The sequence below is a fragment of the Dendronephthya gigantea genome, unplaced genomic scaffold (assembly GCF_004324835.1).
Source record: "Dendronephthya gigantea isolate DGI-Jeju-01 unplaced genomic scaffold, DenGig_1.0 000338F, whole genome shotgun sequence".
In the NCBI taxonomy this organism is placed as follows: domain Eukaryota; kingdom Metazoa; phylum Cnidaria; class Anthozoa; order Malacalcyonacea; family Nephtheidae; genus Dendronephthya; species Dendronephthya gigantea.
This window is the reverse complement of record NW_021163348.1, coordinates 3,669-19,657: the sequence shown is the minus strand read 5'-3', so window position 1 is coordinate 19,657 and position 15,989 is coordinate 3,669. Positions and strand designations below refer to the sequence as shown.

The following is a 15,989-nucleotide window of genomic DNA, read 5'->3' as shown; positions in this document are numbered from 1 at the left end:
TCTACAGTGGCGAATGAGAGAGCGACAGTAAACCTTGTTTTCATTATTTTTGTTCTCGTATCAGAGCAACTGTTTCAGCCGCGTGCATTCGAATTAAAAAATGACAGGTACCATATTAGATTTATGCTAAATCCCAATTTATTTATTTTATGCGTATCATGTATATACATAGAAGCTATAAACAAAACATTTCAAAGCGACATGTTCGAAATTCAACATAGATTAGCAAAGCTGAAACCTTTGTCGGATTTTCAGCTCTCTGATTCGGATCATGGCAGTGAACTGCTTCGTCGATTGAATGAACTACGAAAAACAAAATCGTTTTGTAATGTGCTTTTAAAAACACAAGAAGAACATCAAGGTTTCGCAGTTCATCGCGAGGTTTTGGTAGCTTCTAGCCCGTATTTTAAAGAATTGTGCAAAGATGATTCCACGACTGGGCAAAGTCAAGACATCGTTGTACAAAATCTCACTCCAAGCGTCCTCGTAGCAATCATTGACTATCTCTACACGGGCGCTATAATGCTTACGTTTGAAAATGCACAAGATATCTTCGAAGCTGCTGCTCTGTTACAACTGAAAACTCTCCTCACTGTGTCTGAACGTTACTTGATGAAATGCATCAGTCCTCAAAACTGCCTGCAAGTCATGTCCATAGCGACGAAGTGGAAATTCCCAGTACTTTTGGAAAGTGCTCGTAGGTGTACGAGTGGTAACTTTGCAAAAGTTGTCGAATTGAAAGAGTTTCCTGGGATTGATGCGAAGAACTTAAAGGAGGTCATATCCAGCGACCATCTGATTGTGGGCAACGAAAACGAGGTGTACGGAGCCGTTAGAAAATGGATAGAGCATGATCGTGAACAGAGGTTGAAATATGTTCCACTGCTCATGAGTCAAGTTCGTTTCAGGTTTATGCCCCAAGAGTTTTTAACTGCAACCTACAGGCAAGATCCCGTCATGAATGTGTCACCATTGAGTGAAGACTTTGTGCACGAGGCGCTTATGTACAACACTTTGTCGCCCGAGGAACGGGGCAAAGTGCATACGGTTAGAGTGATGGAGAGGTTAGTAGAATGAACTTTGACTAAATATTTTTGATATGGAAGCAAATTAGGAAATACTCCTCTTGAGTCATGACGCAACCCAAAGCACTTAGTTTGCTCAAGATTTTTTTCATGTATTCAGGTGGTGTAGTTTGTCCATCCAAGTTCTTCTTCTTATTGGCGGTTTCAGCCCAGAGCCCGAACACAACATGAAACAGTGGGCGTTTGATCCAGTGAACAGTCAATGGTACGCCATATCAGCCTTACAGTCTCCGAGACATCTGTTCGGGATGGTGCACTGTGACAGCGGTCTTTATGTTTTCGGTGGTCTGAAGAGCATGGCTGACGATAAATTTTTCGCAACCGTCGAAATGTACGACGCGAAATTGAATCGATGGAAATCTGTCAACAAGGCGATGTGTGAAGGTATGAAAATTTGTGGAGAAAGGAGGGAAATTAGTGAAGGTCGAATATACTAGGATATAGTATACTCGACCGGGGTAAAAGAAAATGACGTTGATGCCGGTGCAAACCTGAGTGTAGTCAAGTCTAAAGTCTTTCATTCATTTATGTCTTTTAGCTAGATGTCGCTTTGACGCTGTTTCCGTAGGAGATGTAGTGTATTTTGTTGGCGGAATGTGCAATGATCCTCATCAAAAAACGCTAGAAATGTATTACCCGAATTTGGCGGAAAATGAAGAAGAAAACGATAGAATGGAACAGGTTCAAACGCCCTCTCCGAAGCTACCAAGATACGATCACTGTTCTACAGTTTTGGATGGAAAGATTTATTTCATTGGAGGTAGCGATAGAATGAGGAAGGATCTTGATATGATAACCTGTTTATTAGTGTCGTATCCTGCCACTGTAATGTTTGAGGTTTTGAGATTTTTTTTTCTTAGGCTGTACCCGTGGTCATAGAGCGTTGAGGGATGTTGAATGTTACGATCCTGATCAAAATATCTGGTCCGATGTCGCACCTTTATTGGTTCCCAGGACTGGAGCATGCGCGGTCACACTTGATGAACGCGTCATTGTGATTGGTGGCTCGAATTTGAAGGATCCACTCAGCAGTTGTGAAATGTACGACCGAAGTCAGAACAAGTGGGAGAACATTGCACGTAAGTTGTCAAATGGGAAGATACAATCTTGGGGTTTATTTTGCTTGGTATACAAAATTAATTAATTTATACAAAATTCACGCACTTTTATACAAAATTCACGTACTTTTTAATATGAAAAACGGAATCAGAATGGGTTACTTAAAACGTTTTGAGGAAGTACTGTGGGCAGTTACGAAAGTTTTGTTGCTATTGCAGTTTTCTTCGAAAAAATGCTACTGTTCTAAAATTATATATATTTAGCTTTGAAGAAATACTTATTGCATTTCTTTGTTACTGTTGCAGCAATGAACGAATTTCGTGATCGTTGTACAGCAGCGTGCTTCAACAATAAGATTTATGTATTTGGTGGATCGTACGGTCGTGTCGTACAAAATTCCGTTGAATGTTACAACTTCAAGACAAACAAATGGAGAGTCGTCAGTCATCTGCCAGAGCAAAAACATGGATTTAAATGTGTTCAAAGTGTGATAAACCGTTCACTTGTAGAACAAGTGGGTTTTGAACAGGTGTAATTAATGGACAATAGTGATGAGTACTCAGTTTGTCTCATTTGAATAATTGTATTACATCGGAAAAATCAAATTAAACTTGAGTTCTTTTAATTTTAATTATAAATGAATCCTTCACTCCTGGTCGTCGCCATCTTGAAAGATTTATGATGGCGTATGATCGGAACGAGTCGGAAATTTTCGGATTTGAATTTTAGCGGGGAAATATTTTGGAAGAATCCTGTAAAAAGCGAAGTTTTTTTTCAAGTAAAATGGTGTTTTCGCTGCTAAGATGGTTAATTTTTATGTCTAATAATGAGTGCTGATAAACGTTCCACTACCAGCAGCCGAAATAGGAATAAGAACGCAATAAACCTTATAACGCAAGAAATAATCCGGTTTATTGCCGACGATGTCGAAGTCGACTTTCAAAAGTGTGAGAGCGTCATTCGTCTTCTGTCTGCAGACAACACCGTGGCGTTTATTGCAAGATATAGACGACATGAAACTGGAATTCTTGATGCACAAAAGATTCGTTTGATTCAACAGTCCTTGGAGACAGCGAAGTAAGTTTAAAGTGCTGAAAACAATGAAACGTTAACAATTTTATTGCAGGGGTTTTAAATTTTAAAGGCACGAGGTTAGGAACCGGGGGGCGGGCTAAAATCATGCGCAAAGCCACCCAACTTTAAAAATCACTGGAAAAAGGGCCGTTCTGCTTTGAGAATTGAGATAAAGTGTCCTTTTCCTTTCTGAAAACGTCTATATGGCAACGCAACAATTTAATTCAACTTTAAAGTAATTTTATAATAATATTCACCAGGCAAGTTCCCTAGAGGTTAACCCCCCCCCAACTTAAATGTGCTTCCTATGCCCCTGAAGAGACAAATGTGTATTAATATAATGCCCCTTGAAGTACGCTCAGAAATCTATTTGGTTTTGTTTATTTTTGTCTTTGCCTTTCGTACTGGAAGTCCCAGAGTGATTAATTAACTTTATATCTACTTGCTAGTTAAAAAATACAGTATAATGTAGACCTGTGGTTATATATATTTAGTAACAATCTGTGTTTGCTACATATAGGACTATTGAGAACCGAAAGCAAACAGTCTTAAAAAGTATCGGCACAAAACTAACCCCAGAAATACAGCAAAGTCTAAAACAAGCAAGAAGCTTGCAAGACGTGGAAGATATTGTAAGTCACATGAAAAATAGGCATATTTATTGGGAGAAATCTTGTTAAATTCAACCCAAAGCAGGCCATATACCTTGGCTTCCCATATTTTCTAGATGGTAGATAGAATAGTAATTATAGTATATATAGATAGCATTATACTCAAACAAACCTGAAAGGATTATCGTTGAGGTGAATCACCACCACCAACCCCTTGCAGAATGGTCCCAATTAACTCAGATCCTTTTAATTGTGTAGAATGCACCATTTAAACCTGGGTCAAAGGGAACTCTCGCTAATAGAGCCAGAGAACTTGGTTTAGAAAAAGCTGCAGAACTTATCCGTAGCCATTCAAATATTGAAAACTTAACATCCTTTGTACAACTAGGGAAAGTAGGTAAGTTGGCTGGACTTGGTTGGTTGCCAGCTGATGATGCATTCAGCAAATAATTAATTCCATATGTAATTATTGCAACAATACTAGCAATTATGTATAATTCCCCTACAAGGATGAGTGATGTTTATATTTCTAAATACCCTAGGGGAAGTGTTTAGACAAAAGTTGCCTGCACGATCATTGCCCTTGGGGCTTTTACTAAACCTTCCTCACTCAAACCTTACTCAAACCATCCCTTCATGGTTGATTAGTTAATGGTTGATTGTGGTTGATTACTTAAAAGTTCACTGTTTTCTTTTGCTTAAGGCTTGTCCAGCAATACTGAGGTTAATAAAGGTGTTCAGCATATAATTGCAGACAATATATCCAAGGATAAAGAGACATGTGATCTGCTCAAACGCATGTTAGTATATTTTAAACATTTAGTGCATATTGTGTATTTCTGAATTTAATGATAATTGTGAAATCATATATATGAAATATTTATAAATCATATTGAATGCAATTACTTGAAATACCATTACCGTTTACTTTTTTGTTTACATGTACGTGTATAAACGTTGTCTTACTAATTTGTTAGGTTTGAAGGTCGCCACACTACTATAGAAACAAAAGTTCTTGTAAAATGTAAGAAAGAGACAAAGTACAAGGATTATCATGAAAGGTATCTGAAACTCAATGAAGCTAAACCTCATCAGGTAATTGTCTATTTTTACTTGTTTCCAGCTGGATAGGTTTGATATAGCTTAGGAAATGGTAGCATTTTAACAGTACATCATCAAATTGAAATGAATTTGTAGATTCTGGCAATTAATCGGGCTGAAAAAGAGAAAATTATACATGTAAGGTTCAACTTTCCAGAAAACATTGAACAAAGGTTCATATATGAAGTGGAGAGAAGAAATATTTTTTCCACTTATGGATCTTCTGGTGAGTAAGATTTCACTTTGACGTGACAAGTTAGGGTTGATTTGTCAGGCATTTACCACAAATAGGTCCATGTGTGGACTGGTACGTCATCTTTGATGGTTGCCAACTAATCTTCTGAAGATGCGTTTCCAGGTTTTGTTCGTGGTATGATGACTAACTCATTGATGGATGCGTACAACAGGCTGATGATACCAAAACTGACGAGGCAAAAAAGGTGAGAAACATTGCTGCATGGGTATTGCCAGTTAATGGATAAAAAATATTGATACTTGTGTAAACTAAATTTAAATCTCCTTGAATTTAAACTGGACTAGGAGTGAATTGACAAAGAAAGCAGAACGTGAAGCTGTCAATGTCTTTTCAAGAAATCTACGTCGACTTCTTTTGACTCCTCCCATACAAGGCGAAGTTATTCTCGCTATCGATCCTGGCTTTCAACATGGCTGTAAAATAGCTGTTGTTAGTGAACATGGTATGGCTTTTCGAGAGGCCTTGACTATATAATCGCAGCAAGATAATACAAGATTAACTTGCCTGACAACTAGGGTTGTTGAAAGACCTAATGCATATATATTCTTTTCTATACTCTTGCCAGGAGCTGTTCTGGATACAGCCATTTTGGATTTGTTGGGATCTAGTACACGGCTCTGTGAGGAAAGATTGCAAGGTCTTCTCATACAACATAAGTAAGATTTTAAGACAATTTAAAACATGTGTGGGGATGGGGTGGGGTGTGTGTAGAGGGGCGTATGTGTGTGGGGGGGTGTATGTGTGTGGGGGGTGCGTGTGGGGGGTGTATGTGTAGGGCCTGGTGTGGGGGGGGGGGGGTGTCACAATCAGAGTGTTGAACTGGGATACGTACAGGTTGGGACTAAACGCAATTTTCAACTAAAAACAGTTGTCATACAATTGCCCTCGGAAATGGCAAGGGATGTCGTGAAACAGAGAATTTTATTACTCGGATGAAGAAGGCGGGAAAACTAAAGAAGAATGTTCGTTACAGGTAGCTACCTTTTATCCGATCCTCTAAAGGATACCAAAAGAGAGAACACTCCTGGAAATGTAAACTTGAAGATTCAAAGTGTGATATGTTATTTATTTAGTATCGTTGGCGAAGACGGGGCGTCGATTTATAGCGTGTCGAAAGAAGCGCAAAAGGAGATGCCGAACCTTGACGTGAACCTACGAAGCGCAGGTAATTAGCATAACTAACGCAAAACTCACTATAACTGTGAGCGTATCAAAGAGTATCTCACAGAAGTGCGAATTTGCAATAATATAATCATGCAACAATTTTAAACCAACTCAATTTTGTAACAACTCTTGTAATCATTTTCTTAGTTTCAATAGCGAGGCGTCTTCAAAATCCTATGTTAGAATTGATCAAAATTGAACCAAAACATCTTGGTGTCGGAATGTATCAGGTGCGTAGGATTGACAGTGTTTGTTAAGTTTCCATGCGTATAAGGCTTGAGGCAAGCGTTGCAGCTGATAACAACCATCAGAAGAGAATTGGATTTAAAAAGACCTTAATCTTTCTTTTGCAGCACGACATCCCTGAGCAACTCTTACAACAAGCATTGAATGGCGTTCTTGAGGATTGTGTTAGCTTGGTCGGTGTTGACTTGAACGCATCCAGCATTCATGCACTAAAGTAAGGAAGACGTTTTCAACTGCAACGCTTGCCCCAATTTAACAATCCAGGTTTGCTCTAGATGACACCGGAATGACCGGATAACAGGCAATTTTTGAGCAATTGAAAAAAAAACACTATCAGGTGGTGGATATCGCTTGCACAGCTTTCGTTCAACTGACCAACGATGTTTACTCTTATTATAGGCGAATTGCTGGTTTAAATGAACGCAAAGCAAAGGAGATTATTGCATGGCGCGATTCAAACGGTCCATTTCGAAGTCGTGAACAATTAAAGTTAGTTAAAGGTGTTGGGGAGAAGACCTTTGAACAATGCGCAGGTTTTGTCAGAATATTCCATCATTCTCCCGAGGAGATTATCCCCATCTCTAAAGAGGACAATTGTGAGCCGGAAAATAAAAAAATGTCCGGAAAAAGAAAAGCGGAAGGAAGTGGGCCGTCGGCTAGTAAGAAGAGGAAACACACGCCAGCACAGATCTCTTTAAGTATACTGGATTCGACTTCTATACATCCCGAGTCGTACGCAACCGCCAAAGAGTAAGTATTGGGATCGAGGCTAAGGGAAGATGGGTCGCGGAGGAGGGATCTATGAAGCATCTTGCATGGTTTGCCCCTTCACTTAAATTTCAAGTCATCCTCAAAGAGAGAACTCAGAGAAGCCCCTAAGCGCGTCGCTACTTATCATGCAATATCTCATCGTTTTTATTTAGACTGCTCAACTTGTGCAATGGCAGTTTATCAGATATTGGGAAACCACGAATGAATGAAAATATTGATCGTCTAATTAAGAACAAAGGTAAAGTACCAGTGTAACGGAAGAGGTGATAATCAGCACCAGAAAGATATCATACGTGGAAACCTTTTAGCGTTTTTCTATTCTGTGGCAAACCCACTGGAGTTTTTCTTTCCAGGTTTTCCAGGGCTTTGTTCGTCGCTAAAATGTGACCCGGAAACTTTGCGTCTCATCGTAAATGGGTTGTGTCAAGGTATTGGTTATGACATAAGACGAGGTAAAACATCCAAGACCCGTTGGGCGTAGGCTGAAGCTCTGAATCACTATTCATATCTACATGTATCTACCCTGCAATAAACTGCGTATAGTGATTATTTCAACCGTTGTAAAAATTTTAGATTTTTCCAAGCCACTGTTCCGAGAAGGAGTTATGTCGATCGATGATCTCAGAGTCAACACGCGTCTTTCGGGACGAGTTACGAACGTTACGACATTTGGAGCGTTTGTAGACATTGGTGTTGGTCGTGATGGACTGGTACACAAGTCGAAGTTACCTTTATCTGGAGACCTTGGTGCTGGTGATATTGTTGAAGTTGTGTGTACTGATATAGACAAAACGAATAATCGAATATCACTTCGATTGATATAGCTGTTGTGGTTTCTAGTTCAATTGACTGTAGAAGCATGTTTTGGGTAGTTACCCTGGTATAAATCACAGGGATAAGTTGTAGCTAATGTCTAACCCTACGCTATGACATGAATGATGACAATAATCACTGATGAGTTTCCATTTGGTGGTTGAGAAATACGGTGTGCAGAAGAGCAATAATATATTTATTTGAAAAAGACATACGAGTGTAATTTTTCAAGCGTGTGATTTTTAAATCGTTGCTATCTACAATCAATGGGTGTTTCCTGAACAATTCTGTCTTTTTTATGATTTGAAAGAGAGAAATGAGAAGAGGTGATAACAGAAGAGATGGTAATTGTATCAGACAGATTTACTGGAGTTTTTCTTTCCTGGTTTTCCCATGCTTTGTTTGTCCAAGAGTCGACTCACAGTGGAAGAATAATCATGATATAACCATGCTTAACTCTGTCAACTGAGAGGGAACACAGGTGAGATTTGTGAGAGGTCTACTCATATGAGTTTTGTACAAGATCAGATCACTTAAAGCTAGCTCACATTAATAAACATGTACAATCTCTGCATGGTCTTTGAACATGCCTAACTATACCAACATGATTTCTGTACAACATCAGATCACTTTAAGCCTGCTTTAAGGTAGCTTAAAGGATTAATTATCTCATTTTTCTCTCTCTCTCTTGGTAGCAAAAACTTGAGCAAAGTAGATCTTTGGAAAATACAATAAAAGAAAATCTTTGGACAAAATGGCAGGTTTGAATGGATTTGAAAGCAATAAGCAATATGGATTTATAGTAGATTGAAAAATTCTGTTTAAAATGTAGATCCTATATCATTTTTTCTTCTAATTCCTCAAGCTCTTGTTCAAGCGCTTCCTTTCTTGCTAATTTTTCATTTTGTTCAGCAGTTATATCTTTCATTTCCCCACTGTTGACTTTTGCTTGAAGCTCATCAATTTGGCGAAGTTTCTTTTTTAAGTTCTTAGCTTTCTTTGCTGCTGCTTCACTCTCCAAATCTGCATTAGTTTCTGTGATCGATGCACTAAGAAGAAATAAATGTCATTATCATGCATTGATTCGAAACGGTGAAGTCATTAATAAATGACACTAGTTATTTAAATTTTATTGTAAATCTTAACAAGATATATATGTTCAGACAGTTCAGTATTACTATTTGGGTTGTATTTAATGATACATACATAGACAGTTCAGTGGTAACTTCTTCAACTGCACTAGAATTCCTCTCACTTTCTTGCTTCTCTTTCCTTTTCGCTTTTTTCCGTTCATTTTTCTTTTGATTTTTACTCAATTTCTGTGGCGGAATCGCACTGTCCACGCTCGCTCCTGGCGGAACGTTGCATTGGTTTTTCGTCCACTTTGTACCCTTGCTTTCGTATTTCTCTACTTCATCCGGAGGGATGTAACCTTCTTTTACTCTTCTAGCTTTCCTCCAAGTACCGTCCGGTCTTTTTGTAGCAGGAATCCAACCGCTTTCTCCTTGTTGTTGTTGTTGTGAACCGTCGGCCATCTTGGATTTCACGTCTTTTCCAGTCACTGATCTGTATACAGTGTGTGGATAGTCCGACATTGGATCGTGTGAACAGGCCTTTAGTGGTCATAATGCTCCACATGCCATCAATAACTCTTACTCCAGTTTGTATCGCGTACATTCCTATGCTTCCACAGTCACCCAGGGCACATTCCTGGTACCACTCCCACAAGATTGTTCTCCGAAGGGAGCACAAATCCATTATTAGGAACAAATAATTAATAGTTTCAGCAACAACTTTGATTGCAACAAATATAGAATTGGTACAAAAAAACATGGCTGATATAAATAATTTTTAATGTAATATTATTGACAGTTAGAGATTCAATTAATGCGTTGATAAAACAAATAATGGAATTTGTTAAGAATTTGTGCAAGTAAATCAATATTTTTCCAAGTTGGATCTCTGGTTTCAAGCATGTAACAATAAAGCATGTAACATTAAGTAGTCGGCTAATCAACGCGGGCTCTCGACTGATTAAAAAATCAAGATGCCGACCTCAAAGGAGTACGTGGTGTACGCTACGATCGAATAAACAAAAAAAAAATGGTATATTCAACCACGATCGAATGTACCAAAAAATGGTATATTCAACCACGATCGACTGTACCAAAAATGGTATATTGAACCACGATCGAATGTACCAAAAATGGTATATTCAACCACGATCGAATGTACCAAAAAATGGTATATTCAACCACGATCGAATGTACCAAGAAATGGTATATTCAACCACGATCGAAGTGTACCAAAAAATGGTATATTCAACCACGATCGAATGTACCAAAAAATGGTATATTCAACCACGATGGAATGTAGAAAAAAATGGTATATTCAACCACGATCGAATGTACCAAAAAATGGTATATTCAACCACGATCGAATGTACCAAAAAATAATATATTCAACCACGATCGAATGTACCAAAAAATGGTATATTCAACCACGATCGAATGTACCAAAAAATGGTATATTCAACCACGATCGAATGTACCAAAAAATGGTATATTTAACCACGATCGAATGTACCAAAAAATCGTATATTCAACCACGATCGAATATACCAAAAAATGGTATATTCAACCACGATCGAATGTACAAAAAAATGGTTTATTCAACCACGATCGAATGTACCAAAAAATGGTATATTTAACCACGATCGAATGTACCAAAAAATCGTATATTCAACCACGATCGAATATACCAAAAATGGTATATTCAACCACGATCGAATGTACCAAAAAATGGTATATTTAACCACGATCGAATGTACCAAAAAATCGTATATTCAACCACGATCGAATATACCAAAAAATGGTATATTCAACCACGATCGAATGTACCAAAAAATGGTTTATTCAACCACGATCGAATAAACCAAAAAATAGTATACTTAACCAAGATCGGATGACAGGAATTTTGGAGTATTTTCAATTGTTAGTTAAAGGCAACAAGATGCAAACATTTTTCAAAAGCAAGCAATTTGAGCATCTTTGGAACGATACAGACGGTATTTATCTCGAGTTATGGAGCTCTTCCGACAGGAATTTAGTAAAGCTTACCCCTTACTATTTTGGCCAAAATTGACGATTTTTTCAATGTTCGAAAAGCCAACCAAATATTATCTAAAATAAAAGCTGTTAGTATTACAAAGCCATTTTTAGCATTTTAAGTCAGTTTTTGAGCAGTTTAAAAAGTCGTCAAAATCGACCAAAATGATAAGGGGTAAGTTTTACCATTCTGGTTAAAATTGACGACTTTTTCAGTGTTCCTAAAACCACCCAAATATGCTCTAAAATGAAAGATATTAGTCTTACAAAACCATTTTTGGCACTTTAAGACAGTTTTTGACCAATGTGGTAAGGGGTACCATACTGCCTTTCTTTGTCAATCGAAAATACACCAAAATTCATGTCGCAAGAGCTCCATAACCTATGATGAATAACGTCTGCATCGTTCCAAAGAAGTTCAAACTGCTTGCTCTGGAAAAATATTTGCATCTTGTCTTTAACTCACAATTGAAATTACTCCAAAATTCCAGTCGGAAGTGCTCCATAATCAATGATCAAACACCATACTGCCTAAAGCTTACCCCTTACCATTTTGGTCAATTTTAACGACTTTTTCAATTGTTCAAAAACTGTCTTAAAATGTTAAAAATGGCTTTTTAAGACGAATATCTTTCATTTTAGAGCATATTTGAATGGTTTTTGGAACATTGAAGAAGTCGTCAATTTTGACCAAAATGGTAAGGCTTTTGACCAAAATGGTAAGGCTAAGAGCTCCATAACCCATGATGAATAACACCTGCATCGTTCCAAAGAAGTTCAAACTGCTTGCTCATGAAAAATGTTAGCATCTTGCCTTTAACTCACAATTGAAAATACTCCAAAATTCCAGTCGGAAGTGCTCCATAATCAATGATCAAACACCATACTGCCTTAAGCTTACCCCTTACCATTTTGGTCAATTTTGACGACTTTTTTAACTGTTCAAAAACTGTTTGAAAATGCTAAAAATTGCTTCCTAAGGCCATTATCTTTCATTTTAGAGCATAATTGGTTGCTTTTTGGAACATTGAAAAGGTCGTCAATTTTGACCAAAATGGTAAGCCTTACCGCTTCCCATTTTGGTCAATTTTGACGACGTTTTCAATTGTTCAAAAACTGTCTTAAAATGTTAAAAATTGCCTTCTAACACTAATATCTTTCATTTTAGAGCATATTTGATTGGTTTTTTGAACATTGAAGAAGTCGTCAATTTTGACCAAAATGGTAAGGCTTACCCCTTACTTTTTTGGTCAATTTTGACGACATTTTGAACTTTTCAAAAAGTGTCTTAAAATGCTAAAAATGGCTTTGTAAGACTAATATCTCTCATTTTAGAGCATATTTGGTTGGTTTTTGGAACATTGAAAAAGTCGTCAATTTTGACCAAATTGGTAACGCTTACCCCTTACTATTTTGGTCAATTTTGACGACTTTTTCAATTGTTCAAAAAGTGTCCTAAAATGCTAAAAATGGCTTCCTAAGACTAATATCTTTCATTTTAGAGCATATTTGGTTGGTTTCTCGAACATTGAAAAATTCGTCAAAATTGACCGAAATGGTAAGGCTTACCCCTTACCATTTTGGTCAATTTTGACGACATTTTTCAACTGTTCAAAAAGTGTCTTAAAATGCTAAAAATTACTTCCTAAGACTAATATCTTTCATTTTAGAGCATATTTGGTTGGTTTTTGGAACATTGAAAAAGTCGTCAATTTTGACCAAAATGGTAAGGCTTATACCCCTTACCATTTTGGTCAATTTTGACGACTTTTTCAACTGTTCAAAAAGTGTCTTAAAATGCTAAAAATTGCTTCCTAACACTAATATCTTTCATTTTAGAGCATATTTGGTTGCTTTTTGGAACATTGAAAAAGTTGTCAATTTTGACCAAAATGGTAAGCCTAACCCCTTACCACTTTGGTCAATTTTGACGACTTTTTCAACTGTTCAAAAAGTGTCTTAAATTGGTAAAAATTGTTTCCTAAGACTAATATCTTTCATTTTAGAGCATATTTGATTAGTTTTTGGAACGTTGAAAAATCGTCAAAATTGACCAAAATGGTAAGAGGTAACCCTTACCATTTTGGTCAATTTTAACGACTTTTTCAACTGTTCAAAAAGTGTCCTAAAATGCTAAAAATGGCTTCCTAAGACTAATATCTTTCATTTTAGAGCATATTTGGTTGGTTTTTCGAACATTGAAAACTTCGTAAAAATTGACCGAAATGGTAAGGCTTACCCCTTACCATTTTGGTCAATTTTGACGACATTTTTCAACTGTTCAAAAAGTGTCTTAAAATGGTAAAAATTACTTCCTAAGACTAATATCTTTCATTTTAGAGCATATTTGGTTGGTTTTTGGAACATTGAAAAAGTCGTCAATTTTGACCAAAATGGTAAGGCTTATACCCCTTACCATTTTGGTCAATTTTGACGACTTTTTCAACTGTTCAAAAAGTGTGTTAAATTGCTAAAAAAATTTTCCTAAGACTAATATCTTTCATTTTAGAGCATATTTTGTTGGTTTTTGGAACATTGAAAAATCGTCAATTTTGACACAAGAGGTAAGCCTTACCCCTTACTATTTTGGTCAATTTTGACGACTTTTTCAAGTGTTGAAAAAGTGTTTTAAAATGCTAAATATTACTTCCTAAGACTAATATCTTTTATTTTAGAGCATATTTGGTTGGTTTTTGGAACATTGAAAAAGTCGTCAATTTTGACCAAAATGGTAAGGCTTACCCCTTACCATTTTGGTGAATTTGACGACTTTTTCAACTGTTCAAAAAGTGTCTTAAATTGCTAAAAATTGTTTCCTAAGACTAAAATCTTTCATTTTAGAGCATATTTGGTTGGTTTTTGGAACATTGAAAAAGTCGTCAATTTTGACCAAAATGGTAAGGCTTATACCCCTTACCATTTTGGTCAATTTTGACGACTTTTTCAACTGTTCAAAAAGTGTCTTAAAATGCTAAAAATTGCTTCCTAACACTAATATCTTTCATTTTAGAGCATATTTGGTTGCTTTTTGGAACATTGAAAAAGTTGTCAATTTTGACCAAAATGGTAAGCCTAACCCCTTACCATTTTGGTCAATTTTGACGACTTTTTCAACTGTTCAAAAAGTGTCTTAAATTAGTAAAAATTGTTTCCTAAGACTAATATCTTTCATTTTAGAGCATATTTGATTAGTTTTTGGAACGTTGAAAAATCGTCAAAATTGACCAAAATGGTAAGAGGTAACCCTTACCATTTTGGTCAATTTTGATGACTTTTTCAACTGTTCAAAAAGTGTCCTAAAATGCTAAAAATGGCTTCCTAAGACTAATATCTTTCATTTTAGAACATATTTGGTTGGTTTTTCGAACATTGAAAACTTCGTCAAAATTGACCGAAATGGTAAGGCTTACCCCTTACCATTTTGGTCAATTTTGACGACATTTTTCAACTGTTCAAAAAGTGTCTTAAAATGCTAAAAATTACTTCCTAAGACTAATATCTTTCATTTTTGAGCATATTTGGTTGGTTTTTGGAACATTGAAAAAGTCGTCAATTTTGACCAAAATGGTAAGGCTTATACCCCTTACCATTTTGGTCAATTTTGACGACTTTTTCAACTGTTCAAAAAGTGTCTTAAATTGCTAAAAATTGTTTCCTAAGACTAAAATCTTTCATTTTAGAGCATATTTGGTTGGTTTTTGGAACATTGAAAAAGTCGTCAATTTTGACCAAAATGGTAAGGCTTATACCCCTTACCATTTTGGTCAATTTTGACGACTTTTTCAACTGTTCAAAAAGTGTCTTAAAATGCTAAAAATTGCTTCCTAACACTAATATCTTTCATTTTAGAGCATATTTGGTTGCTTTTTGGAACATTGAAAAAGTTGTCAATTTTGACCAAAATGGTAAGCCTAACCCCTTACCATTTTGGTCAATTTTGACGACTTTTTCAACTGTTCAAAAAGTGTCTTAAATTAGTAAAAATTGTTTCCTAAGACTAATATCTTTCATTTTAGAGCATATTTGATTAGTTTTTGGAACGTTGAAAAATCGTCAAAATTGACCAAAATGGTAAGAGGTAACCCTTACCATTTTGGTCAATTTTGACGACTTTTTCAACTGTTCAAAAAGTGTCCTAAAATGCTAAAAATGGCTTCCTAAGACTAATATCTTTCATTTTAGAGCATATTTGGTTGGTTTTTGGAACATTGAAAAATCGTCAATTTTGACACAAGAGGTAAGCCTTACCCCTTACTATTTTGGTCAATTTTGACGACTTTTTCAAGTGTTGAAAAAGTGTTTTAAAATGCTAAATATTACTTCCCAAGACTAATATCTTTTATTTTAGAGCATATTTGGTTGGTTTTTGGAACATTGAAAAAGTCGTCAATTTTGACCAAAATGGTAAGGCTTACCCCTTACCATTTTGGTGAATTTGACGACTTTTTCAACTGTTCAAAAAGTGTCTTAAATTGCTAAAAATTGTTTCCTAAGACTAAAATCTTTCATTTTAGAGCATATTTGGTTGTTTTTTGGAACATTGAAAAATTTTCAATTTTGACACAAAAGGTAAGGCTTACCCCTTACCATTTTGGTCCATTTTGACGACTTTTTCAATTGTTCAAAAAGTGTTAAAATGCTAAAAATTGTTTCCTAAGACTAATATCTTTTATTTTAGAGCATATTTGGTTGGTTTTTGGAA

General features: G+C 36.2%; 3 protein-coding genes across 3 annotated transcripts; 2 read left to right on the top strand and 1 right to left on the bottom strand.

The window, feature by feature from the left end:
* Positions 1-102: 102 nt before the first annotated feature.
* LOC114542136 (kelch-like protein 18) lies at positions 103-2,752 on the top strand. The gene is made up of 5 exons (XM_028561882.1): positions 103-1,064; positions 1,186-1,469; positions 1,624-1,845; positions 1,946-2,164; positions 2,450-2,752. The coding sequence occupies exons 1-5, from the start codon at positions 124-126 to the stop codon at positions 2,677-2,679; spliced, it is 1,896 nt and encodes a 631-aa protein (XP_028417683.1). The 5' UTR covers positions 103-123; the 3' UTR covers positions 2,680-2,752.
* A 135-nt stretch (positions 2,753-2,887) lies between these two features.
* LOC114542147 (S1 RNA-binding domain-containing protein 1-like) lies at positions 2,888-8,361 on the top strand. The gene is made up of 17 exons (XM_028561896.1): positions 2,888-3,221; positions 3,739-3,850; positions 4,088-4,226; positions 4,533-4,629; positions 4,807-4,924; positions 5,027-5,156; positions 5,289-5,370; positions 5,471-5,628; positions 5,752-5,842; positions 6,055-6,159; positions 6,260-6,351; positions 6,498-6,580; positions 6,704-6,810; positions 6,996-7,346; positions 7,520-7,605; positions 7,721-7,819; positions 7,941-8,361. Exons 1-17 carry the CDS (start codon positions 2,971-2,973, stop codon positions 8,189-8,191), a joined length of 2,352 nt encoding a protein of 783 aa, XP_028417697.1. The 5' UTR covers positions 2,888-2,970; the 3' UTR covers positions 8,192-8,361.
* A 260-nt stretch (positions 8,362-8,621) lies between these two features.
* Positions 8,622-9,804, bottom strand: LOC114542148 (partner of Y14 and mago-like). Its single transcript, XM_028561897.1, has 2 exons — positions 9,387-9,804; positions 8,622-9,229 (listed from the first exon to the last, which is right to left on the bottom strand). The coding sequence occupies exons 1-2, from the start codon at positions 9,773-9,775 to the stop codon at positions 9,016-9,018; spliced, it is 603 nt and encodes a 200-aa protein (XP_028417698.1). The 5' UTR covers positions 9,776-9,804; the 3' UTR covers positions 8,622-9,015.
* Between the last annotated feature and the right edge of the window lie 6,185 nt (positions 9,805-15,989).

Bases quoted from the DNA above. Each gene is read 5' to 3' on its own strand.
- LOC114542136 (XM_028561882.1), top strand. From the start codon at position 124: ATGCTAAATCCCAATTTATTTATTTTATGCGTATCATGTATATACATA. The intron at 1,065-1,185 runs GTTAGTAGAATG...TCATGTATTCAG, and splicing joins ACGGTTAGAGTGATGGAGAG to GTGGTGTAGTTTGTCCATCC. The intron at 1,470-1,623 runs GTATGAAAATTT...TATGTCTTTTAG, and splicing joins CAACAAGGCGATGTGTGAAG to CTAGATGTCGCTTTGACGCT.
- LOC114542147 (XM_028561896.1), top strand. From the start codon at position 2,971: ATGAGTGCTGATAAACGTTCCACTACCAGCAGCCGAAATAGGAATAAG. The intron at 4,227-4,532 runs GTAAGTTGGCTG...CTTTTGCTTAAG, and splicing joins TGTACAACTAGGGAAAGTAG to GCTTGTCCAGCAATACTGAG. The intron at 7,347-7,519 runs GTAAGTATTGGG...GTTTTTATTTAG, and splicing joins TCGTACGCAACCGCCAAAGA to ACTGCTCAACTTGTGCAATG.
- LOC114542148 (XM_028561897.1), bottom strand. From the start codon at position 9,775: ATGTCGGACTATCCACACACTGTATACAGATCAGTGACTGGAAAAGAC. The intron at 9,230-9,386 runs GTATGTATCATT...ATTTCTTCTTAG, and splicing joins GTTACCACTGAACTGTCTAT to TGCATCGATCACAGAAACTA.